Source organism: Choristoneura fumiferana, chromosome 4, assembly GCF_025370935.1.
Source record: "Choristoneura fumiferana chromosome 4, NRCan_CFum_1, whole genome shotgun sequence".
NCBI classification, from domain to species: Eukaryota; Metazoa; Arthropoda; class Insecta; order Lepidoptera; family Tortricidae; genus Choristoneura; species Choristoneura fumiferana.
The window spans coordinates 19,410,768-19,438,352 of NC_133475.1; the positions used below are offsets into that span (position 1 = coordinate 19,410,768).

General features: G+C 39.6%; 1 protein-coding gene across 1 annotated transcript in view; it reads left to right on the top strand.

The window, feature by feature from the left end:
• jar (Myosin heavy chain 95F jaguar) overlaps positions 1–24,291 on the top strand; it is a 62,194-nt gene extending 37,903 nt beyond the window's left edge. Inside the window, exons 10-26 of the mRNA XM_074087198.1 lie at positions 467–631; positions 1,160–1,277; positions 2,560–2,662; positions 3,544–3,741; positions 4,290–4,514; positions 4,924–5,131; positions 5,796–6,037; positions 7,940–8,052; positions 8,728–8,835; positions 8,964–9,101; positions 10,727–10,819; positions 12,107–12,151; positions 14,648–14,768; positions 16,686–16,803; positions 18,356–18,562; positions 20,730–20,876; positions 22,272–24,291. Of these exons, the coding sequence (XP_073943299.1) occupies positions 467–631; positions 1,160–1,277; positions 2,560–2,662; positions 3,544–3,741; positions 4,290–4,514; positions 4,924–5,131; positions 5,796–6,037; positions 7,940–8,052; positions 8,728–8,835; positions 8,964–9,101; positions 10,727–10,819; positions 12,107–12,151; positions 14,648–14,768; positions 16,686–16,803; positions 18,356–18,562; positions 20,730–20,875 (2,348 nt within the window). The 3' untranslated portion in view covers position 20,876; positions 22,272–24,291. The remainder of the gene's footprint in view (positions 1–466; positions 632–1,159; positions 1,278–2,559; positions 2,663–3,543; positions 3,742–4,289; positions 4,515–4,923; positions 5,132–5,795; positions 6,038–7,939; positions 8,053–8,727; positions 8,836–8,963; positions 9,102–10,726; positions 10,820–12,106; positions 12,152–14,647; positions 14,769–16,685; positions 16,804–18,355; positions 18,563–20,729; positions 20,877–22,271) is intronic.
• The last annotated feature ends 3,294 nt before the right edge of the window (positions 24,292–27,585 follow it).

Below are 27,585 nucleotides of genomic sequence, written 5' to 3' on the forward strand. Positions count from 1 at the left end.
CTCAGCAAAAGCAAGACGCTAAGAAAACAACTGAATAAACTAAAAGAATAAATTTAAAAAATCAAAAACCCGACTGCCTTAAAAATACTAAAAAGAAGAAAACAAGTCTAGTGGGCTAGAACTATTATAATCCATATATATTTAGAATGGGCTAATTATTAGCTTTCATTTGATATCCCACACGATAGGTTTGAATAAAAATCAATTTTTGAAAACTTACAATTTGGCGCCAAAAATCCGCCATTTAGATTTTTTAAGAATTTCATGTACCCAGTGTCACTTGCGTCATCATGATGAATCCAATGACGTATCATTTATCAAAATCGGTTAAGCCGTTGAGTAGTTACGAGAGGACATAGGAATAGACATACTTACATACATACATACATACACGTCAAACATGACACGACCTTGCACAAGGTGCTACGACCAGCCTGCCTCATCAATCTACTCCCTCCCGTTCCAGAGTACTTTCAGATGAACAGCTTCGAGCAGTTCTGCATCAACTACTGTAACGAGAAGCTGCAGCAGTTCTTCAACGAACGCATCCTCAAGAACGAGCAGGAGCTCTACAAGAGGGAAGGCCTCGTCGTGCCCGAGGTGCGCTTTACTGACAACCAGGACTGCATCGGTAAGTGCAAGTTTTATGACAGTGGCCGGACGACGGATGCTATTTACGTCAAATTCATGGTCTACAATTGGTTTAAAAAGAGAACATTGACAAATAGTTGGATAATTTTATTGTTGTAGTAAATAATCGTATTTTTTTCTATAACATATATTCAGTATTCCTTTTATAGTTCACTATCCACTTATGTAGGGGAAGATTACCTCTTTACATCTACAGATGTAAATGGTACGTATTTGTAAAGGGATACTTCACCATTATTAGGAAGATTATCACCATCACTCATATTTCTATACATTTTACACAAAAATATTAATCGAAGTTTAATAAAAGTCTTATCCATCTTATGCTTTCGTCACCATATTGCATCCAACGTCCGCCCTTTATTTATGACACAGTGGAAATAAAAAAATTACATGGTAAATTTGGTCTTATAAATAGTGGTAATGAGCGGTGACACATGAGACCAGAGATCCTCCTTTCAATTCTGAACTAGCTACTTTCAGGTTTTTTGTCTTTTTTAAATTACAGATTTAATCGAAAATCACGGAGTCTTCCACTTGCTGGACGAGGAGTCGAAACTTCCGAAGCCGGAGTTTGGCCACTTCACACACTCCGTCCACAAACAACTGGGAACTAACAACTCTAGGTAAGTACAGCCGGCATCGTACAACGCAGTTAAATACTGTACAGGTTGTAGTGAATTGATCCTTTCGGAAAAGTTCGTATTAGAATAACCTTCGGGTTTCGGGGAAATCGGAAGGATTCGCTAGTAGAAAATTACGAAGAGAGCACTCGTTGTGTTTCATTGATTTATATAGAGCAGCTAAAACCACCACTTACTTATTTATTTAGTTTGTTATTTTTCGGAAATTGATTTCCATTGAGAGTCAACTTAAACAGGGTATTTCTGTAAATAGCCAATAACGGGGAATTGTTTATAATGTATTATAAATATTTTGTAAAGAAGCTGAAAGTTTCAAGAAAAGTGTTGATCGTAAATATTTTAATTAAGTTCAAAACCGAGTTATAGAAGCAACGGGGATTTCGAAAACTACACTAAAAAAATATTAAACGACAGCAGACCAAAAAAATTCATTTGACATACCCAAAAGAAGTAGATACTAACAACAGCTCTGTATACTTCCAAATAAAAGTAGTTTGTTAAGGCGGGTGTTCTCTATTTAAATCGATGGAAGAATTTGAAAATGCTAATTTTGTTTTATTTGTATCATCACAAAAGTCATATTGTATTAAAATTAGGTAAAGATAAACAAGCGTAATATTATTACAGTAAGGTTTATTTTGTACTGATGGTTATTCTTTATATAAGTTTTTACGGTAACTTTGAAAAGTTTTGCAAGTTGATAACAGAACTGAACCGCATCACGATCGCTTGTCATCGTCTATACCCGAAGCATGGTTCTAAAATGCGCTTTTTTTAAGAGCTCACGGAGTGTACTTCAGTCAGTCTCAGCATAAGACGGCATAGGGGAGGGTCGCATCGAGAGATTAATGATTGATATAGAGTTGTTAACACCTAAGTTTATTTATTTATAAACCAATGAAAATTTACAGCGGTACAGTTGATACCAATGCGCTGTGAATATAAAAGTAATTTAATAACATAAACACAAAAGAAAATAACAATACAAAATAGTTACAAATAATACCGAAAAATTAAGTTATTTAGTGATTTTTCATCATTGCTTCCCTAAAGCGACGGAAGACCACGCCTTCTGGCCAGAAGTTAAGATTTTTATTCGATTTTTTTACCCAACATTTTCTATACTCGTACAATTTGATCGTGGGGGTTATAACATCTCAGTATGAAACACTTCAAACTGGTGTTTGGCATATAAATTAAGTACCTTAGTTATTTAATACAAACATGTCTAGGCTAGGTCATATCATGTGTTTGTCTCTATCAGGCTGCAGCTGCCTCGCTCTTCGCGTCTGAAAGCCCACAGGATCTTGCGCGATGACGAAGGTTTCCTGTTGCGACACTTCGCTGGCGCCGTCTGCTACAATACGGTGAGTATTCAGGGTACAATCACCGGCACCAATATCTGACACAAAGTGTGCATAAATTTCTGATACGACTCTATTTCCAGGGTCGGTAGGACGTGTCAGATATATTTGCACACTCCGCTGTAGCAGATATATCAATGCAAGTGACTGTATGCTTTAAAACATGATAAAACTGTAATTATCGGAATATACAATGCCTGCAAATATACAAACCAGACTACGGAAATTTGGTGAAGAAATATTCTTTAAAAAAATGTCATTGAAGGAAACCTCTATTGGTTCTAGTGACTGGGGGGCTATTAAGACATTCGAAAATCGAAGTTTGTGTCGTGCCGTCCCTTTCACTCCCACTGAAGCTTATAGTGGGACGGCAAGGTGCGAATTTCGAAAGCACTTCGTAGTACTGGGCCTACTACTGATATTTAACTTTAAGGCTCCGTTTCCACTAGAGACATGCGAGAATGTATTGTGATGAATGTGTTTCACATGAAACAATAGAAACGCTTCATGGAAACAGCTGAGCGGAGCGAGGCGAGGTAACCTCGCTCCGCTCATCTGTTCCCACCAGAACGATGCTGTGCGAGGATAGGTAAGTGAAGCGTTTCTATTGGTTTATGAAAAACACATTAATTGCAACGCCGCCAGAGGCTTTCTTGACAGCTCCATCTTGATAGACCCATCGAGCCAAAAACTATCTGAATGCTTGGGCAGTAGCGCTGTTGAATGCACTCGTGCCTGAGGTCCAAGATACTGACGTGTTCGCCGACAAGTAGCGGACGCTACTTTGTAATATTAGGTGTTTTGGTTGATACATTGTGTACTTGTATTCTAGCATAATGGGCAGTTTGGTTCTTATTATACGAGTACAAGCGATGTTTTTCCAGAGTCAATTCATAGAGAAGAACAACGACGCCCTGCACGCGTCGCTCGAGTTCCTGGTGCAGGAGTCGGGCTGCGGGCTGGTGCAGCAGCTGTTCCGGAACACGGACAACAACAACGCCAAGGGAAAGCTCAACTTCATCTCCGTCGGCGCCAAGTTCCAGGCCCAGCTCACCCAGCTGATGGACAAGCTCAAGGAAAACGTATGATGACTTTATATTCAAAGATAACTATTAAAAATACTCGTATCTGAAAATGTATAATTTTTCTGAGTGCACTTTATGACCATTACGTCAAGGTTCAATTTTGCTGATGTATTTATTTGATATACGAGATTTTTTCAAAGTAGTGACGATATTTATTTGATGATAATGGGGAATGGATGAAAAATTTAGAAACGCTAGAAACTTTTTATATCAATAGGAATAACCTTTCTAATTAACAGAAAAAAATATCAGATTTTAAGTAGCATCAATTAATTTTAAAAAATGCAAGAGTTTTCTTTACCGCCAAATTACGACAGTCCAGTCGGTTACGGGTCGTTCCATAGTCCAGAATAAAAAACTTTAATTAAAAAAGAATTTCTTCGTCTTTGACTCGATCGTTTTGACAGGTGACACTCTTTACCGGCTCGAATAATACTGACATGGAAATACCGATCCCATTTTTCATGTACACGCCCATAGAAACGGACATGAGCATCTTCATGAGGTTTACCATCAGCGAAACGTGACGTGACCTCTCATTCCAGGGCACAAACTTCGTCCGCTGCATCAAGCCGAACTCCCGCATGGTGGCGCTGGCGGCCGAGGGCGCGCTCGTGCTGACGCAGCTGCAGTGCAACGGGACCACCGCCGTGCTCGAGCTCATGGAGCACGGCTTCCCCTCGCGCGCGCCCTTCAATGACCTCCATCGCATGTACGCGCAGTATCTACCGCCGAGACTGCAGATGCTGGCGCCTAAAGTGTTCGCTGAGGTCGGTGCCCTGTGTTCAGTGCTCATGTCGCTATAGTCTGACCCCTTCATAAAACAAGCCGTTCAAATGACCTGCACGGCATGTACGCGCAGTATCTGCCTCCGAGACTACAGCTACTGTCGCCTAAGGTGTTTGCTGAGGTCAGTGCCCCCACGTCACTATACTTCTAGCTAAGTACAAATGGCCATATGGCATGGAGAATGGATGGCCGTTGGGGCCGAGAAGTTCTCGAAAGGAGACCGGGAATTGGCAAGCACAACGTAGGACGTCCACCATCGAGATGGACGGATTACCTGGTTAAAGCTGCGGTTTCATGGTGGATGCAGGCCGCTTCCAATCGAAGCAACTGGAGGTCTATGGGGGCCGATTTATGTCTAAAACATTAAAAACCGTAACCGCTTGTCCCCAGGCGATAGTCCACAGCATGGGTCTGTCCGGCAACGACTACAAGTTCGGTCTGACGCGCGTGTTCTTCCGGCCGGGCAAGTACTCGGAGTTCGACACCATCATGCGCTCGGACCCGGACAACCTGCGCTCGGTCATCCACAAGGTGCTCGCCTGGCTCGTCAAGTCGCGCTGGCGGAGGTCCATATTCGCCGTGCTCTCTATTATTAAACGTGAGTTGGTTAAACATTATAACTAATCTGTCCCGCGGCATACATATTATCAATATTATCCATCCTTTTCCTACACACTACGTTACTCCTATATAGATTCATCTTCCCTTTCATTCATCGCTCAAGTTCACTGTTCTTAGGTCTTTGTCTTACGTCAAATAAACTCACGCGTTCTGTCTCTTTCGCACCCATACGTTCCTATTAATTTTATTATCACCTTACATAATTAACATCTTGTATAATTAGCCCGTCAGTTAAATTTACAAAAAATATCGGAAATGAAATTTCAAAAATCAGTTACTCAAACAAAGAAATATAGACATATTATCCGGTTAAAGTTCCGTGTGGCGTCACACCTAGTTACACTATTTATTAGAAATGACGTAACGGGCCCTCTCGAACTTTATCTTTGTCATGGCCAGGCCTCTACATTTGTCACCTTACCCAATATTGCGTGGACTGCATTAAGGTGGTTGCTCATCCATACAAACCTTCGGACAACTCGCATGGTGAAATAATTATTCATAATTTAGTAAATAACCCAGAAAAAAGGCAATATTGATAACAACGCCATCTAACGGGACGTTGATCAAGAGCTAACCAGGAGCATTTTAATGTCAATCGATTCATAGGGTAATTCCTTACTAGCCGTTCAATATTCCAGTAAAGAACAAGATCCAGTACCGGCGGCAGTGTCTGATCACGATCCAGACCCAAGTCCGCGGCTACCTGGTGCGGCGCCGCCACCGGCCCAGGATCCGCGGCGTGGCCAAGATCAGGGCTCTGGAAGAGAATCTGAAGAAGATGGAGACAGTGTCGCAGCAGCTAAAGAAGGAAAAGGACAGCGCGCTTAAGAATATCGAGAGTTTGCGGAGCGGGATTAGGAGCGCTTGCGGCGCCATCAAGGTATGTGTGATTAAATTACTGGGCAATCGAGCTTCACTCAAGCTAAAATTCTTGGTCCTACGTTTTGCCATAGCTACGACCAAGCTAGATAGATTGTTTGCCTAAATATCAGTGCCACCAGTAAAAAGGGAATAACTCAAAATCGCTACTTTTCAGTAGAGGCAAAATACCTTTCTTTCGTCGTTTTTGGGTCTTTAGCGTTTAATATTAGATTTTTTTATGGTTTCAGGCTTTAGGTATAGGTTATAGCTTTCGTTGAATGGATATTGTTTTAACATTAATTTATTCCATACATTTTTTTCGTTTTTTTCGAGTTATCCCCTTAGTCACAAAACAATAACGGTATAACATGAATTGTGTTAGTCAATTCTGTGATACCTTAACATAAGATGACTTATTCCCTTAACTACGACTGTTCTACGGTTATAACAACACTTATCCTACCCAACTTATGCCTTTATGTACACCGTGCTGTAAGGGAATAGTCGCTTTTAGTTCCGTTTATATCCACAATGTTACGGAACAACACAAGTTGTGTCTTTTTGTAAAATAATAACTGCAGACGTGTCTTGAGGTTGGATTTTTTTTTAATTAAAAGCACTTGTACCTTTAGACTGATAAAAAGTGGCAGATAAGTAAAAATATGCCTTTAGAAACGGTGGGGGTATGCCCATAGCGTAATCGAAAAAACTGGGTTAGGGGATAGCTAGAGATATGTCATTTTGTCACAATATGTAACCAAACACGCTGAATCCAATGGTGTAATAAAAACATAAGGACATAACTCGCCTTATTCCCCTTTTCACTGGAGGCACTGATATAAGTTGTGAGATTATACAAATACACCGTTTTGTTATTATTACATTTAGTAACGTCACAAGCTACCTGGGTCCAGCATACAATATTTCAATCATACAATCTAAGTACAGTACCCGGCGATATAGATTGCACACCCGTCTTCGGGAAAAGACAATTGGCTGTTCACGACGATTTCCGAACGCTGGCTACCGTCCATCAGTCATCGTATTTATTAAGTGAAGTGTTATCTCAAATAAATACTGCACCTTTATGGACTTAAATAGTTTACGTCAAATTAATGACATCGGATATCTATAGAGAGCTATTGCAACTACTAGAATAAGGATAGTTCCCTCTTTTTCCCTAAAGATGCCATCGTACAAGTTAAAGTTTTGGGGGTTTCAAATAAGGTTATAGTACTAGAACACCCATAAATCAATGATAACTTTTCCATACAGGTAAAAGTTAGTAAAGGTCGCCTAAGAGCATTTTCGCGTAGCAGCAAGGGATCTAGTAGCTGCCCTTGCTGCCCCATCTCAACTTTCCACCCTGTAGAGTCGATTTGCAATTTAAAAAAAATTACTACAAAAATAGTTAAGTTACTAAGAAGTGCTGAAATTATTGGTACGAGCCGTAGGGTTCGTTGGATAGAAAAAAAGCCTTTAACGTAATTTTTTTTTAAGAAAAAATCTCTTTTAAAACCTATTTATCTAAAAACGTCACAACCTCGCCCGGTATATTCTTCTAGCAAATCGACACAAAAAGTTCGAAAACAGTGCAGCTAGACGATCATGCTATCTCTTCACACCCTTCTCAAACGTTCCGGAAGCAAAATCGTTTATTTGTCTCTTCCACATGTTACTTTTCAGTTTTTCTTTTTGACCGGTCTCCCTAACAGTAACAGTAATAAAAATAAAGTCAGACGAACAAAACAGATAAATTAGCAGTTTTAGAAACAAGTATAATAAAAAACGGGAATTACTCAGACTCACACGAAAGAGTCCGTACCACCGTGCCGAAAGAACTTTATAGTACCCTGAATTTTTATCGAATACGGGAACGTCGCGTCTCGTTTAGTAACACAATGTACTATTTCTGTCTCAGAGCAACGACAAGATAAGCAGCGCAGAGATAGACCAGCTCTACTCCAAGCTCACGAGAGACGTCGAGGTGCAAATGGCCGCCCTACAGAAGGCTATGGCCGACCAGAAGAACAGGTACGAACTTGACTAACTATTAAATGTAACACAGTCAGAAAGAAAGTACAAGAAAGAAAGAAAGAAAGAAAGGTTTATTTTGGCTCCATAAGTACCACCTAAAACTAAGACTAGAACTAGCACTAAAACTATGTTACTAGGTGACACGGCAGGATACCAAAAAGGGTGTGTGCCGCACATTATGTGCAGTAACGCTGTTTTTCTGTGGAGCCCAAACATACAAAGAAAAAATATTTATTTTTAACAACAACACATTCTAAAAATACAAACATAAGTACGATACTAGTATACATACATAGATGCTGTTATAAAAAAGACTCCACTTAGTATGTCGCTGGTTGAAACTCTTGAAACGCACTGGTCTTCCGCCGTTAGTTACTAATGTTACTATCGTCTTATATCCGGTCTGTATACTGTATACTGGCCACAGCTCTTATTTTTACAGCTCTCTTAATTTTTCTTTCACAAATATGTCGTATGTCGCACTGGTACTGGAATTACGAACATCGACTCATTATCTCATTAAAGCCTTCGATTTCTTTATAGACTCTCGTTCGTAATTCCTTACTTACCGCCCTTAAGATAATGTACAATACAATAAATAAATTGTTTAGTAGCGGCCGGTAAAGCACCGTTTACGGCCCGGAGTGACGCGACGTCAAATGTTTGTTACAGAGAGGAGCAGGAGAGGCTGCGGAAAATCGAGGCGGAAATGCGCGCCGCGGAGGAGGCCAAGCGGTTAGAGATGGAGCGCGTGAGGCAGGAGGAGGAGAACAGACGACTGTGAGTACGACATTAACTGTCTTGTTACGGGCCTTGGTTTGTAATCCGTTTTTTTTCTTTGTGGCACCGTATACACACCGATAAATTGTTTAAGAGAAAATTAGTGTTCTACGCTTCCTTGTTTACAGTAAAGCGGAGATGGAGGCGCGGCGCAAAGCGGAGGAAGCGGAGCGGCAGCGGCAGGAGGCCAGCGACCGCGCGGGGGCGGCGCGCCTGCAGCAGCAGCTGGAACACGCCGCGCGCGCAGACCAGGACAACCGCGAACGGTACCGTATACTACAGACACCACACGGCACAAGCGGAGCGGAGCGGAGCGGCAGGAGGCCAGCGACCGCGCGGGGGCGGCGCGCCTGCAGCAGCAGCTGGAACACGCCGCGCGCGCAGACCAGGACAACCGCGAACGGTACCGTATACTACAGACACCACACGGCACAAGCGGAGCGGAGCGGAGCGGCAGGAGGCCAGCGACCGCGCGGGGCGGCGCGCCTGCAGCAGCAGCTGGAACACGCCGCGCGCGCAGACCAGGACAACCGCGAACGGTACCGTATACTACAGACACCACACGGCACAAGCGGAGCGGAGCGGAGCGGCAGGAGGCCAGCGACCGCGCGGGGGCGGCGCGCCTGCAGCAGCAGCTGGAACACGCCGCGCGCGCAGACCAGGACAACCGCGAACGGTACCGTATACTACAGACACCACACGGCACAAGCGGAGCGGAGCGGAGCGGCAGGAGGCCAGCGACCGCGCGGGGGCGGCGCGCCTGCAGCAGCAGCTGGAACACGCCGCGCGCGCAGACCAGGACAACCGCGAACGGTACCGTATACTACAGACACCACACGGCACAAGCGGAGCGGAGCGGAGCGGCAGGAGGCCAGCGACCGCGCGGGGGCGGCGCGCCTGCAGCAGCAGCTGGAACACGCCGCGCGCGCAGACCAGGACAACCGCGAACGGTACCGTATACTACAGACACCACACGGCACAAGCGGAGCGGAGCGGAGCGGCAGGAGGCCAGCGACCGCGCGGGGGCGGCGCGCCTGCAGCAGCAGCTGGAACACGCCGCGCGCGCAGACCAGGACAACCGCGAACGGTACCGTATACTACAGACACCACACGGCACAAGCGGAGCGGAGCGGCATAAGTCCATGAAGCGGGGCGCGGTCTTCGTCTGTCAGCAAGCTAAAACAAGCACGCGCGCAGACCAAAACTCAACGGTATGTTTACTACAGACACCACACGCAACAAACGGATCGGAGCGGAACGGCAGGAGGCCAACGATCGCGCGGGGCGGCACACCTGCAGAACAGCTTTAACACGCCGCGCGCGCAGACCAGGACAACGCGAACGGTACCGTATATTACAGATATTAATGACAAGGGAGCGGAGCGGAGCGGCAGGAGGTCCAACGACCGCCGGGGGGGTGCTTAAGTCCTTGCAGTGGGGCGCCGTGTTTTTGTTGAAGAGGTCTTGACCCCTATATGGTTGTTTTGGTATAAAGTTGTCCATTTTCAGTCCAACCACTTTGCTATTTCTATTTCCTGTATTTCAACACAATTAAAATATATTGTATTCGCTATAACACAATCTTGTGGTAAAGGTATATTTTCAGATAATCTTTGTTGTTGGCAAAATCAAAATTTGATCAAGTTACAAAATTACGATTTTTTTCCTCACAAGATTTCGTGACGTTTTCCTGACGTCAAGAAATTTGGGATGTTTTATGCAGTTTATGCTTTATGATCTCGTCGTTAGTGTTAATAATTTCTTGACAAAACTGTTTTCTTGTTAATTTCGTGACGGGACAACTTTTTGAGAAATACTCATTTAGCAAAAGAAGATTGAATTAACCTATAACAATGACTGTAGATTATATTAAGTATGTGTATTGTGTCAGGTTGGAGCAGGAGAGACGCGACCACGAGATGGCGGTCCGCCTGGCCAACGAGACCAACGGCCACGTCGAGGGCTCCCCGCCGCAGCTGCGCAGGTACTTGTCGCTCCATACTACCACCATACTCGCTCTACACTACAACGACCGTTACGGACGGACTGCATTCTAATTCCACCGTAACTACCAACTGCCATACCAACTATCCAGCCTGCTATGGAGAGGGTAAGCTTGGGGTTTCTCTACGGGATCGAATCAAATGAGATACGTAGAAGAGCGAAAGATTTAAAGACAAGTGAATTAGCTCGTTGAAGTGGCAATGGGCGGGCCATATACCACGGAGAACAGGTCGTTGGGCCGAGAAGTTTTCGAGTGGAGACCGCGGATCGGCAAGCGGCATACGTCGTCCACTGGAAGCGTCGTCCACTGGAGGTCTATGGGGGGCGCCTATGTCCAACAGTGGACATCCTATGGCTGAGATGATGATGGTACCAACTGCCGGCTAACCATACATTTGCCATTTCAGTTCTATATTTTTACGTAACTTTGTTTCGCTTGTGTTAATAGTCAAGTGAATTGTAGTATAATTTGTGTCTTAAAACAAGCTTTTATTGCTGGCTGTACTTTCATAGACCTACCCCAAAAGTTGGGCCTATTTTGGGAATAGAGGCGTGATGTTTGTGTGTGTGTGTGTGTGTGTGTGTGTGTGTCTGTCTGTCTGTCTGTCTCTGTGTGTGTACTTTCATTTTTATCCATACTACATTTCCGTAGTAAATTTTAGTCGATTTCATTAATAGTTACAGACGTTGCAGTTAGAATACAGTCCGTCTGCAATGGCTCTAAGCGAAAGGCAACCACATGTGATAAGCCCAAATGTTTTATCCTTTTTTCGCACGTAGCGATTAAATATAGAGAGACGTAGATAAAAAAAAAACCTGGTACGTCAGTTACCGTTTACCGCTTTGACTATGCTATGGAATGTGTTAGTTTGAATACAGTTGTGTGCTTAATTTTAAAATTAATTGGTAACACAACGCGCAATATTCACTTGGATTGGTCACGTGTGTGTGTCTACTGCTCTTATTCAAAAAGGAAAGATTGCCTTTAAAACAGGCACAGGAACAAAGATATTAAATATTTCTGATTTTCCTAGTGTTTATATTTTTCAGCTTGATGTCTAATTAAGCTACTGTAAGCGATATAATTTTGAACAATGTCCCAAATTTCAAATGTCAAGGTAAATGGAAGCTGTCACGTTTAGAATCTTCGTCAATAAAGAATAAAATCAACTGTTTATTTGTATTTTTTACAAATTGTCGTGCCTCCCTTCCTGTAAATAGCTTGGCACGACATACGACGATTAGTAAGCTATCTTTGTTTGCACAGTTTCCCAACAATGGACACAGTCAATGGAGAAAATAAGTTGAACAGGTATTCAGTGAGACTAACGTTTCCTTCTACGCACGCTGCTACTCTGTGGCCCTTTCAATAGCGCTATAATGACCACTATATCCCTGGCGAAAGTTAGTTGCGCGGGAAATGTGAGAACGGGCAACACTGTTGCGTGCTCTTTTGCACTCACGAGGTAAATCGTTGAGGCCCGTAAATTCAAGGAGTGCCACGAACTTACACATAATAACACCAATGGTCTTAGTATTTTGATTTAAAGTTACATTAAAACATCAATGAGCTGTCATAATAATTAAATTCTTCTTTATTGCAATCATGGTGGCCACTATGAAGGCATGAGAGCGAAACAATCCATTTATTGACTCCACCTGAACATCATGATGTATTTTTTAAAATAAACAAGTTACAGAAAACGTAAACGAGTTTTCAGCAACCGTATGTATAACTCTTTTGAGACTATTGTCTTGTACATACAAAAAATATTAATATTACTTTAAAAAAAAATCTTTTATATGTAGAATAGTGTCCCTACCTACCAAATCAACCAAAGCAAGTTCACAAAAGCTCTTTAGACATTTTAATAGCTCTGTATTACTATTACAATAGTTATAGCGTTATTGAAAGAGGTCCGATTTAATCTCTACTGACACCTACTAACTCGCTCGCTAACTTTGAACTGCTTTAGCTATACTTCGGCGCATTCTTACTTCTAATGTAGCAAGCTAGTGTAGTTAACTTTGTTACGTAACTAAAAATATATATAAGAGGTACTAATATTTACTCATTGATTTACGTACTTTTTGTTAATTATAATTATAAATAACTACCTAATTAGTGAAATAGAAAAAATCTAGTTTAAATAGAAATTTAAAGTGGCTTTAGCCTTCAGTATTTTTATAAGCAACATTATTTATTAGCACGATTAAAATGAAGGATAAATACTCGTATAACCCGCAAATAATACCTATTATAAATGCCGTGAGTTGCTTCGGGAAAAGAATAATCTGTCGTACTCGACTTGCTGAAGATACGGCAACAAATATTTCCCTTGGGGATGCTCCTTAATATATTATTTGTTATAATGAGAGTCCCGAAAACAACAGAAATATTATAGTGGATTCCTCGTCTTTTTCAATATGTATTTTTACGCAAACTCAAGCGATAAAAAAATATAAGTGCCTCGCAATCACATGAACCTGTGCTCGATTACCGGCGCCATCTTTACTTTTCAGTTATCTATATGAAAAATTAATTTCGAACGGGTAAATCAAAGCAATATCATTTGCGTAATTAAATCTCATTAACGATCTGTTGATAAATGCGGACATAAAAAAATTTGCACATTATTTATTGAGTGACAGAATTCGCACGTTTTAAGAAACTTTCTACCTAAAGGTCGCTTAATTGATTAGTGGGAGTGCCAGTTTATATATTTTGAATGTTATAAGTTCATAATATATTAACATTCCTCGCACTGATCAAGGTATGAACGGCCGATGCATGCAATTTGGGATTTGCGGTTTGCTTATACTTTTATACTTGCACCAAAAGTAACGTGAGAATGTTTGTAGCAAACCATTAAACAAGATGTTTTAAAATTCGAAATATCTTAGAGATTTTAGGTTAGTTTGATTGAACACCACTAAAAAGTTTTTCTTCGTATGACGCAATACACTTTCAACATTGTCCAATGTATTGTCTTCTACATCTTTTGTAAACTACAATGAAAGAAAACTGAACAAAATTTACGCTAGTATTCAGTCAAACAGACCCAAACCATCTACTAGAATATACCGGATTATATTTAAAACACCTTGTATATTCAGGGAAAAGGTTCACTGACATTTAACTTTTATAAATAACTGTCACGGACATTTAACTTTTAAAAATAACTGTGAAAAAATAAGCGATAGTAAAATTAAATAATTAAAAGTACGCATTAGCTTTTGCAATGTAATACTATGTCGCATTAACATGGTTTGCCTAAGTAAAGCAACAAAGTACATTCAAGGTCACAAATATGTGTACTGTTACTAAGGCGTTAAAAATATTTAAATACCTTTATGCCACTAACCGTAAGGTCGATGTATACATAAATTTGACGGCTACATAGATATTTATGTCCTCGACTGTACTATGTATTGACTTGACACGCCGACTACGTTCTTAACAAAGTAAAGCTATTAGATTAGATGTTGGTAATAAATAAAGCTTTCCATGTACTTAGTAAATAGCATGCAATCTCACTTGTAACTTAAGTTTCCCATGAACATTGAGGTATCCCCACTTCTTTATAATATACGATACCTAACGAGTAACGACAAAACATCAAAGAACGTAAAATCTAGTTTTGGCATGCTACGGCTTATTCATAGTCCTAACTCGAGGACTATTGAATACGGATGGACCTGAAAATGTAGTAAATTGCTAAATAATAGCCTCAACTGTCATGGCGAAACCTTCTAATGTCATCTCGTAAAATGCTCAGTTTCGTTTAACATTTGTTCCCAATTATAGGTCAGAACGCATTAGAATGCAACAGGCGATGCAAGGCAAACAGAAACACGACCTGTCCAAATGGAAATATTCAGAGCTGCGAGACACCATCAACACCTCGTGTGATATTGAACTCTTAGAGGTAAGTGAAAGGTGTCTGTGGTGTGGTGTTATGTTATACAGGGTATCTTCAATTGCTGGCTAAATGTTTGTAATAAAGAAGGAAATAGTAGATTGATAACCAAGGGTGGAAAGTGACCCATTTCACTTGAGATATTTCTTCGATATATTCGAATAGTTCGAGGGGAAATGGGTAATTTCACCCGAGTTAGACACTCTACTTTTCATTTCGACTGTGAGGAAAGTAAAATAGTACAAAAAAATTAGAATATCATTAAATTGAATTTCAGTATTCTGCAAATTGAATTCACTTATATCCAACCTCCAACGGTACCTTTTCGACCTGGCCACTTGCCTCGGCCGAGTATTAAAAAAGATCGAGTTGGTCACGACCAAGGAGTTTATATACTTACCTACAAAATTGGAGGTTGAACGCCGAACGAAGAAGTTTGATCTTTATTACTTATTTATATATTCCATCTCTTTCTTTCACATTTCACGAATGACATCCATCTCTTTCTTAACATAACTAAAGAAAGAGATGGAATATGTTCGTGACGTAATAAAGATCAAATTTCTTGTTTTAAACGGATGTTCGGCGTTCAACCTCCAGTGTTGTATATAAGCTCCTTGATCACGACGTGTATCTAGATGGCCATGCCGAAACGTGAAAAAAAAGTGTCATTGGCGTAACTCAATTATCTTCGACTCTGTGGCTAATCGAAAAATTTAAAAAAAATACTTTCCACCCTAGAGATAAAACACAATTTTCCACCCGGCTATCTACCCATGAAAATTAAACTTTCCGAACAGGAGAGATGAAAAAAAAATACATTTATTTAACCCCATAAAAACATCACAATCAACATAACAATAGAACAAAGACAAGACATACATGACGCTAAATAGGTCCCAACGGCAAACCGTACCGTGGTGCTGATTTTCAGTCAGGACCTTATCTTAAAACTATATTAAAACAGAAAATATATTTACTTATTAATAAATTGTATTGTGTTGTAATAGTATTGTTTCGGCAGGTTATTGCATTGCCAATAAGTAGCCTTTGTGATCCGTTTCATAAAATAAAATTGCCAATGTAGACCATTTCGACTTTTGAAGTTAATTCAAATGATAATGAACAAAAGTAGTCAGCTGTAGAGGGGGATGAGCGGTTATGGTGCTCAAAATGATCTAAAAACAACTCTACTACCAAGGTAATAAGAGAGAGAGAGTGTTTAGATCATTTTGAGCACCAAAACTGCTTATCTACTTTTGCTTCTGACTGTACAAGGGTGTTTTTACACATGAATATGAAAAAAAATATTTTTTCCTTGAACTTGTCTTAAGTTGACCTGTAGAGATCCATTAAAAGGATAAATTCGCCTGGTTACATGAATCACAAACTTTGTCAATTGTATTCTGTTTCTTTTCTTGTGTACAATAAACAGTTTACACGTAGGTACAGTCACCAGCATTAATGACCATTAAGATCCGTACAATATAAGTGCGCCATTTGAGAACCCAGAAGACCCCAGTCGTATAGCCGAGGTTAGACCTGCAAGGAATATCGTGCAAGTTGCATTACATTGCGAGGCCGTAAAGCCGTCGAGTTTGTAGTGGTCAATCGAGCGCCGCAATGTACTGCAACTTGCACGATTTTTCTTGCAAGTCTAAGGGGCTGTTTCACCATCCATTGATTAGCGTTAACCGACGGTTAAATGTGATGCCGTCTCTGTCTATTCGAACAAAACAAATAGAGACGGCATCACACCTAACCGCCAGTTAACACTAATCAATACCCCTGGTGTTCAAGATGTTTATGGGCGGTGGTGATCTCTTACCATCAGGAGACCCACTTGCTCGTTCGCCATCCACGTGAAACAGCCCCTAAACTAGGCTTACAGTTTAAAGTCGTGTAATGGAAAGCGTTGTTGTCCAGGCGTGCCGGCACGAGTTCCACCGCCGCCTGAAGGTGTACCACGCGTGGAAGGCCAAGAACGCTCGCAAGACTACCATGAACGAGCAGGAACGCGCGCCCCAGAGCATCATGGACGCCGGTAAGTGACCGCCACGTCGCGGGCAAACCTTCACGTCAGTCTCCTAAAGGCCGACAAAATTAACGTATAGTAGAAATTATTTGAAGTGGCCCGATCTTGTTAACAGCCAACCTTTGGAACAAAGCTATTGTATTATGTTGTGCCCTCCCCTCGCTAGATGGCGTTATGGTTAAATAACTGAATGAGCCAATCGCAAACAAACGTCAAACGAAGCTCACGATACTAACGCCATCTAGCGATATTTCGCCTCTGTGAAAGCCCTCAATCAACGTAATTATAAAATGAAATTATTCATTCAAATAACGATTTCATTGTCTAGAGCAGAAAGTGCATTTTAAAATAAATACATGTTCGCAGATAATACATTTCCATGAGGCTGCTTGTCTACGACGCATTCAATTTTGAAAAATATTATCTGCCAACAAAGTTGTATTTAAAATCAACTCTCTTTTGTAAATAATGAAGTCGTTATTTCAATGAGCTATTTTATCTTATATTTCATTTCATTTTAAACTGAGGATTATGCACTTGAGGACATAATAGAATACAATGGCTTTGTTCCAAAGGTTGGCTCTTAATGACATCGGGACACCTCAATAATTCTTACTATACTAAAGTTCAGAAGCGGCCAAATAACCAGTTATAAACCAAGATATGCATGATCTCTGATGATATGATAATGTTATGTTAAAAAATACTTTATTGATTTAACAGCAGTCTCCCAATAGCCTCCAAAACTAGGCTAAAATAGAGTAAATCTAAGAGGCTGTTTCACCACCCTTTGATTAGTGTTAACTGACGGTTAAATGTGATGCCGTTTCCGTCTTTTCGAATAAAAGAAATAGAGACGGCATCACATTTACCGTCAGTTAACATTAATCATTGAGTGGTGAAACAGCCCCTAAGTCTTAATTATAAAACGCTGAAGTCTTGATTGTAAGACCACCTATGCACTATGCGGTTAACCGGCAAGGTTTTAGCGTGCCGTCCCTTTTCAAAGTATCGCTCGAGAAAGAAACAGCGCATTAATAGCGCGCGGTTACCCGCATAGTGCGTACGTGGCCTAGGTCAGGGATGATCCGGTGGTGGTAAACTAAGCGGAAGTGGTGGAAGTAAAGTTGAAATTGCAATGAGGGCTATCGTTTTTGTCTCACTAGATGGCGCACTGTTGCGTGAGGTTTTTAAGTATGGCTTTCAAAGTCTGTTATTACGGGCGTGAAAACAAAGTTTAGATTAAAATCATATTTAATACACCTTAAAACCGTACCATAAAAATATCGAGCATGCCACAGTGTTGCATAGTCCCCGTTTTGTTCGGAAAAAAGGGAAGACGAAGGTTTCCGAAAGACAAAACTGTCTCAAAACATCGACATTCATATTTGCCATAATTAATTTCAGATATTGCAAAATATTCACAAAATTATTCTAATTATAAACAAATCCAAAAACTATGAGATTTGACATTTCGGAGACCTCACGCTACACTAGCGCCTCTAGTGGCGAATCCATACGCGATAGCCCTCATTACGACGTGTTCCCCGACGGCTTGCAGCCAAGATGCCGCGGCTGCCGCAGAAGGGCGACGTGCTGGGCGCGCGGCACCGCTACTTCCGTATCCCGTTCGTGCGGCCGGCGGGCGCGGGCGCGGGCGCGGCCGGTGCCGAGCGGCGCGGCTGGTGGTACGCGCACTTTGACGGACAGTACGTCGCACGACAGATGGAGCTGCATCCCGACAAGGCGCCCGTGCTGCTGCAGGCCGGTCAGTTAGCATTACGACTACCATTAGCATTAGCACTCAGCAAGTGGCTAAGCCCGCAGGCAAAGCTGAATGAGACCCCCTTCTCCCCAGTGTAAGAAGTTAATGTATTATGCTAGAATTCTAGCTAGAAAATAGCTAGATAATAGTAGGTTGTACAACAAGAGCATAAAACGAGCTACAGCCGCTAGGTAACAGCCTCAAACAAAACGGTTTTTTTTTTAAACTTATAAACTGTTTTGTTTTTGGCTGTTGCAGCTGATTGCCTTAGGAGTAGTTTCATACGAAGATATTGCTTTTTGCACTAGAACATAAAAAGTCTTTACAAGCATGAGAAGTAAAATAGTAGATTGTACAACAAGAGCATAAAAGGAGCCATTTTACCCGAGGCGTTCATATAACCGCCCGAGCCGTCTGCTTTTCACTTCGATTGCGAGGAAATGAAATAGCGACAGTGGAAACAATTGTTCACTTACTATATACCTTTTATCGTTCACGAATTACTATTATAATTATATACTACTAGCTTTTGCCCGCGACTTCGTCCGCGTGGAATAGTAACTTTGAAAGTGTTTAATTTATTTAGGGTACCTATTCTGCCAATAATAGCACATAGAAACCTCTACGGTTTACTGAAAATAAGCTATTTTAATACATTGCTTTATATCTAAACTATTTTTTTTGTTCTATTCTAAAACATAAATATTTTGCGGGTAGCCATATTTTAGCAATACGACGTGTATTCTACCCTGCCAACACAAAAGGACTAATTCTTCATAGTGAACTCTTGACATCTTACGTCCTTTATTGTAAGTTAGGAGGGTAGGATTATAATTAAGACGTCATTCTTACTAAGCATAGCTACACATTTTTCCGATAAGTACTTATAGTAATTTGTTTGGAATTCCATAAGAACTTCATCCCCATATTTTCAAGTATGAAAAATGACGAAATGTGAAAAGAGTTCAAATGTTTTTTAGGGTTCCGTACCTCAAAGGAAAAAATGGAACCCTTAGACCCTTAATTATATTATGTATATGTCGAGTTGAAATTAAAACCCTAAACTCAGGTCAATAGTCCCGGAAGCTGTGAAAGAGAAAGGTGTTTCCATACAAATCGCCTTAACAGAAAAAGGTTTAGGGTACTTCCGGCTGTCTAGAAACTGGGATTTTTGTATAAAGGTAGCTCTATTAGCAATTTTTTTCCTAACACTGGATATTCATTCATAAATACCTACGTACGAACCCTTGATGGCGCGAGTCTGAATCGAATTTAACCATTTTTTATGTTCTTATCGAATACCTAAACACAAAGATTCATCGATTTATCTGTGATAATGACGACGTTCCATATTAATTTTCATCCCCTATTTCATCCCCTTGCAGGTAAGATTTCAAAAACGCTTGAACAAATATCTATTTTTATAAGTGCCCAAATGCAAAGTTTCATAAAGTACAATCGATTTAATATTCGACAACGGCGACCTTCATATAAACTTTCATCCCTATTTCACCCTCACACAGGCAGAATTTTAAAAAACGCGCTTACAAATAATTTATATCTTATCACGTGCCCAAATGCCAAGTTTCACAAAGAACCATCGATTTATCTTCGATAATGACGACTTTCCATATGAACTTTCATCCCCTATTTCATCCCCTCACAGGTCGAATTTTTAAAAAAAGCTCTTACAAATACCGACTTATTTTTTATTAAGTTCCTAAATGCCAAGTTTCATGGTTTTATCTTCGACAGCGACAAACTTCCACCATATAAACTTTCATCCCCTATTTCAACCCCTTAAAGCCTCTTTTTCGCGATAAAAGATAGCCTATGTTCTTTCCCAAGGTCTATTCTATCTCTATACCAAATTTCATCCAAATCGGTTCAGCGGTTTTGGCGTGAAAGCGTAACAGACAGACAGACAGACAGACAGACAGACAGACAGACAGACAGAGTTACTTTCGCATTTATATATTAAGTATGGATTTTTGATTCTTTTGATTGATTTTTAGTTTTATATAAATGAAAAAATATTTAAAAAATATGTAGATTCTTATTTGTTTGTGGCTGTTTACACTTGGTCTTAGACGAAGATTTTACTTTATGAACTAGAGCATAAATACCAACTTTAGGAGCATGAGAAGTGTAAAATGTGTCTTATGTTTAGGTGTGGACGACATGCAGATGTGCGAGCTGAGCCTGGACGAGACGGGCCTGACGCGCAAGCGCGGCGCCGAGATCCTCGAGCACGAGTTCGAGCGAGAGTGGGCGCGGCACGACGGCGCGCCGCACGCCCCCCGCCAGCCCTCCTAAGGTGCGCCCACGCCCCACGCATCATACAGGCCATCCACAAATTACGTAAAGGCTGACCAGAATTATACAAAAACTCGCCATATTGGAACTTGAATTGGAAAACCAATGGAACTAATTTGTTGCACTGGCAACACTAAATTCAAATGTCATCTGTCTATTGCTGTCAAAGTTTAAAACGTTAAGAGAGGGATAGCTCCTTGTGCGAATGCGGTCTAGACGAAGGAACTTTTGAGCACATTTTTTTTAATTGCGGTAAACTTACATATTCTCTGTATGACGTGTTGCCTAAGGATGTTCCGCGTCCTATTAACATTCTGACACTTCTTTCTCTTTTAGATTCTTCCTTGACAAAAGTTTTAATCAAATTTATACTGAGCCACAACATTAAGTTGTAGTAAAATTACAGCATGTTTTCTATATTTCATTTTTCCTTTACACTACTTCCTTTTATGTTAGCATGTTTAACAGTCTGTCATTTCCCTGTTAAAAAAAAAATGTCACTCGTCCGTGTGCCGTCCATAACATATGTTATTTGTTTTAGGTCTCCTATCTGTTCCTTCCCCAAAATCAAAATTTCATAAACCGAACATTCTCCTCATGTGCGTAATGTCGCAACATCGACATTGGCAAAATACGCTTGCTAAAAACAGCAAGAGTGAAAGCCATTAAAAAAAAAAAGGGCTATGCTTACACTACAGGATATTCATGGATACCACTCACATGCTTTTGGCAACTCTAATTGCCTGTCAACGCTCTTATTTTGTTAATGAATAGAGTTCAACTCAAAATTCAAAGCATGTGAGTGGCTAAGTACCTATTTAAACTACTTTGTACGGAAGCCTCGGTGCGCGAGTAAGTCTTGCACTTGGTCACGTGTTAGGGATCGGTTATATATTTTTTTCATATTTCATCTAGTGTGCAGTCAAGTGTAAAAATATGAACTTATTCAGTTTCAAAAATAAGTAGGTACCACAGACTCTTCATCATCATCATCATCATCATCATCATCATCATCATCTCAGCCGTAGGCATCCACAGCTGGACATAAGGCTCCACCATCATCACCACAGACTCTTATTCCGACACACAAAGGCCGTAGTAACATATTTTTGAGTGGTTCGAATAGATACTTATTTTTGCACTTGACTGTACAGTTTTTGCCGAAACGTTGAAGTAAATATTACTCGTGATAAGTCCCGTTGGTGGTATTTTGACTATGAGCCCTCTCTTAAACAAAATAGAAAGCCAGGCATAAAAATCAAGATGAAAATGTATTATTTTACAAGCTTTTATTTAGCTATTTTCTGTTTTTGGTTCCGTTTATTCCTTTCGAGGTACGGAACCCTAAAAATTGCGACCAATAGCATTTTTTTTATCTTTATGGTTTTATTTACAGATACATTCTATTGGCGAAGCTCGAACTGTGCGACTTGAGACAGCGAAACACAACGCCCAGTAACATAACACAAAAACCAACTGTAAGGACCGTCGTCCATTAGAACATGTATCCATCACTTAGATAGAGCCAATCACCAATCAGAACGCTTGTATCACAGCAGCGTCGTGATTGGTCGATAGATTATAGCATCTAACTACGATGGACTCTGTAGCATAACTTAGTGCTTTTCAATGTGCCTTTTACAGGTTCCTAGTACCATAGTGCAATAATATACATATATAAAGTCGGTGTGACTGTTTCACTAACGGCAGCTCCTATACCTAAATGGGTGTTAATTATAATTACTACTTAAATGACTTGAGTAATCTTAGGTTGATTGCTGTTAACTCATACTAAAATATAACATTTGTTGTATAAGTCATACCGAAATTAGAACTCATTGAAAAACTAGAAACCTGGGAATCGAACCCAGACATCATACCATCACCCAAGCAGCGGGCAGGTGTAATTTCTTAATGTGCTCTCGATTGACTTTGACAATGATTTTTAAATGATATCGTGATTTTTTTTACTCTATCTTCGTGTCTGCATGAGATGGATGCAATATGCAATATGCCTAGGAGGATAGATGGCGCTGTTTTCAATAGATAGATCACTATCAAAGTAGTTCTACCTAGGTTTTACAATTCGTTCTAGTTTCGGTACAATGAGGAAATGGCGGACTAAGACTTTTTGAGGCCGGGGGCGATCTTTAATTTGGCTTCCTCCATATTTGAATATTTACTACTAAACACCACGTAAACATTTACAAGTGAAACGACATTCGTTACGCAAAAACTTTTTTTTTCTATGCTTGCCAATGCCAGCCAAACCGAGGCCCCCTAGCCCCCCCCCTACTTAGTCTGCTACTGCAATGAGCTTCTTGACAGGTGAAATATCGCATGATGGCGTTACTATTGAGAGGTTCGTTTAACGTTACAGTCTTACCCCCTTATTCATAAAACTTAACAAGCCTATGTTAACTAACAAATGCTTTGTCCCTTTCTAACAAATACAAATGCCGAAGTGACAGATAAGGACAAACGAATTTTAGCGGCATTTTAACTAAAATAGGTTTGATTGTCGTTTATGAATAAGGGGGTTATTTGCGATTTGGTCATTGACTTATTTAACTAACCACAAACGTGACACAAATCTCAAAGTCTTCGAACGGACCTCGCGACGCTGGCGCCAACTAGTCTGTCACAAGAAGCTCTCATAAAAAAATGTAATAGGAAAATCGTAAAAATAAAAACAAAAATTGAAAGATGTCGTTGTCAAATGACATTAAATTGCTTTAAAACGAACTAAAGGTAGAAATCGGTTTTTGTTTTTATAATATTCACCTGTAGGTAGCTATATCTATGCATATAAGCAGTTCTGAGTGAAATAGTATAGACAGAATACACCTATTTAATTATAGATGAGGCCCACCGCTGCTGAACGTTTTGCCTTATCGTATGAACTTGTAAGTAAATAACAAATAAAAATCATAATAATAGTTAGTAATTAAAATAAACAGTTTCTATCTAAATTATTTAATGCCTACTTAGGGTGCTGGACACAGAGTTTATACAGCTTACTGTAGAAATATGTATTTATTTATATTTTCATATTAAACTGTGATGATTTTTTTTTAATTGAAAATTTATCTACTTTTACATAGAGAACACTGTTGTATTTATATTTAAGACTGCGTATTTGTTTTATTTGAATATACAGTATAGAAAAAAAAATGTATTAATCCAGCAGTATTCCAGAAAACATTCCTTCTATTGAAACCAGATATTCATATCGTTGCATTCCGCGAGGAAGTCTTGTATTTTTTTTTGTAATAAACTTTTTTTAATATTTTATGAAGTACAATGTACATAGTGAAACATATTTTAAGTGCCTTGAAAGTGTTTACTGCCGAACAGAACATCAGCTATGTATTTATGTAATGCTTTACCAAATAAAAGTAAGATGTGAAATTATATTCGGATTGTTTTTTACTTTCAAGTGTTGCTTTATATTTATAACCAAAATCAGAGCAGGTGCACTCCGTATTTTAGGTAGGAAGCTGCAAGTACTTGGCGGCGTCGTCTGGGCGGACTAATTTCGTAGGGCTGTCACGCGCCGGGCGGTCGAGTCGGAAACGGACATCTGTCAGTCTGTTTTCAGTTGCTCACACACGCGATAAAAAATAAATTAAGTAGCCATACTATTATGTAGATGTTGACCAAATAACACGAGTATTTTTACTAGGTACATCATTTTCGGTAAATACCCTATATCACCACCTGGATTATATTATGGCGTTCAGTCCAATACTCAACATACTATGACTGTCGTCTTGGTCGTTCGAAATTTATGATTTTTTTTTTCTTACATAAAACTGACCGTGATTGACCCCCATCTCACCTGATGCAAAGTGCAGATGAGGCCAAAGATGTAATATGTATGTGTGCGATATTAGCACCAGCTTGCCGGTGAAGGAAAACATCGTGAGGAAATCTGCATGAGTATGAGTATGTGAAGTTTCAAATTTACGTTTTGCCCGCGTGGGAACTACGGCTCAAGTTCCCTCATTCTGAGAGGACGCCGGTGCCCAAGAGTAGGAGTGTAGGTACATAGGCTTAGGCTGGGATGATGGTTGAAGGCCTCATGTACTTGATTTTTGCTTGGATTTTGCTATTACTTGTCCGATTTTTATGACTGAGTTCATTCGATAAGAAGGATCAACGAATTCTCGGATTCTAGTATTACGAATGGTATACTTAGTAGTTTTCAAGCTTACCTGATTAGGCAAGCTACTAAAGAAAGTTAAGTATTAGCTATATTTCGTTTAGTTCAATAGATCGGGATAATAGAAGTAAAGTTCTAAATGCGATTCATCCCGAGCGAAGTTGCGGGCAAAAGCTATGTACAGTTTCAGCAGCTATTGAAATAAACGGGCGGTAGAATTTCTGAACGAAATCAAAATTGATTGTCAAATTTCTTTTTTTTTTTTTTTTTTTTTAATTCGTCCGTTCGGACAGGCTAAAGTCAGGGACCATATCGCCTCGTCATCAGTTAATACTTATAATTTATTTCAACTTCTATATATTATTTCCATGTCAATTTAATAAAATTTCTTCAATATTTTTCTTTCCCAACGTTGTCATATCCAATAAAACTTCTTCAGTATTTCTTTCAATGTTGTCATATCCAATTAAACTTCTTTAGTATTCTTTCTATATTGTCTTATCCAGTTAAACTTCTTCAGTGTTTGCTTTCTATGTTGTCACATCCAATAAAACTTCTTCAGTTATAGTCAAGTCCGGTGTATAAATATTCAATCCAGAAAATACAAGATAAAAAAACTTCTATGTAACCTACATAGATGATCCTTGCAAGGATCCCTGTAAGGAAATAGTCTGACAGCTCTGATTTGACGCCTGTCAGTTGATTTACCAATTACTTAAACTAACCTACACTCACTGAAACGATAGAAAATTAGGAATATACAAAGAATGAAGCAATATTATAACTTTGTACATTAATGAAACAAATTATATTTCTTTTACTGTTGATACAATGAAGTTGTACAGTGGTTCATATGTAGAATGATTCTTTAACAGCTCTTGAACAGAGAGCGGGACCAGATGTGGTTCTCCGTAAATGCGGATTAATTCGTCCATCAGCACAAGGCGCTGAATGCCGAAAGACGAACAATGATAGACTATATGATCTATGGTTTGATCCTCATTTGACTGACACAATTCACAACGAGGATCACTTATAAATTTCATACGATGCAAATGATGGTTGAGGCGAAAATGACCTAACCTAAGACGACAGATTGTGCTGTAAAAGCTTATATTACGATAGATATTACCTTTACGTAACCAAGATACAGATTGTAAGTTTACATTTAAGGCAGCATACCAAGAACCCTTGTTTTCTACTTGCACAACATGATCCCATTGTTTTTTCCACTGAACATACATTCTTTGTTTCAGTATTGGAATAGCATCAGTATATGGAGTAGGACATCAAAACTAACATCAATAGATGGAGGAGAGTTTGCAATTGACTGAGCCAAGAAATCTACATTTTCGTTACCAGATACGCCTATATGTGAAGGAGTCCACATGAATTCAATAACAAATTTGTTTTTAAGTGAAGCTCAGACCAAAGATCTTTAATTAGAAAATTAAATAATTTGTATTAGATTTTACTTTATTATTTTTTATAGCTTTTAATACACTCATACTATCACTGACAATTACCCATTTACATGCCTCTTTTTGCCTTGATATGTGCTTCAGTGCACAAAGAATAGCGAATGCCTCAGCTGTGAAAATACTAGCATGTTTGTCTATTTTGAAACCAAGACCCATTTTGTTTTCGGAGTTGTATATAGCTGAAGATACACTAGACTCATTCTTAGATCCATCTGTATAAATGAATTTAAAACCATTCCATGAAGCTAATTTCTCATATACTTGTTCCTTTCTGGAGAGACCATTATCAATCACAACATTTATAGGACTAAATTTACTTTCATAAGGCCCATCGAAACAAGGTAAGTGGTTATTGCTTTTATGTATACTAATTTGATTTAAAAACTGCTAAATTCAGATAGGCCCTGCAAAACATAAAAAGATTTTTGGAAAGGCAATAGATAATATTCAAGAGTTCTTTTAAAAGGTGGTTGTCATATTCAGCATGTAGTTTTACAATAAATCTTTCCTTCAAATATGCAAGTCTTATTGTTACTGGAGGGAGATTACACTCTACTTGTAATGAAACAATAGGAGTGGTTTTAAATGCTCCAGTCACAACGCGCATGCACTTATTTTGAATTTTTCTAAACTCTCTATAATTTTATGGTCTGAAGCAAAACACATAAACCCATATTCAAATGACTGCGAACTAAAGATTTATAAAGCATAAGTAATATTTTGGGGTCAGCCCCCCATTTTGTACCACGCAATGACTTAAGGATATTAAAAGCTTTATTGGCTTTGACTTCTAAATGCTCAGCATATTTTTTCCAGGATAATTGTGACAAAATATGACACCCAAAAACTTGGTATCTGTGACTATTGGCAGAGTGTATTATTATACAATAAAGAGGGCAAAGTAGCTTTAGATTTTAGACCAAAAACGACAACTTTAGACTTAGATGGATTAACTGCGAGATTTAAATAGAGAGGTAATTATGGAGTTTTTGTTAATGCTAAGTTTAAGTTATTTATTATTGTGTTAGAATTATTTCCAGATAAATATACAACAAGGTCATCGG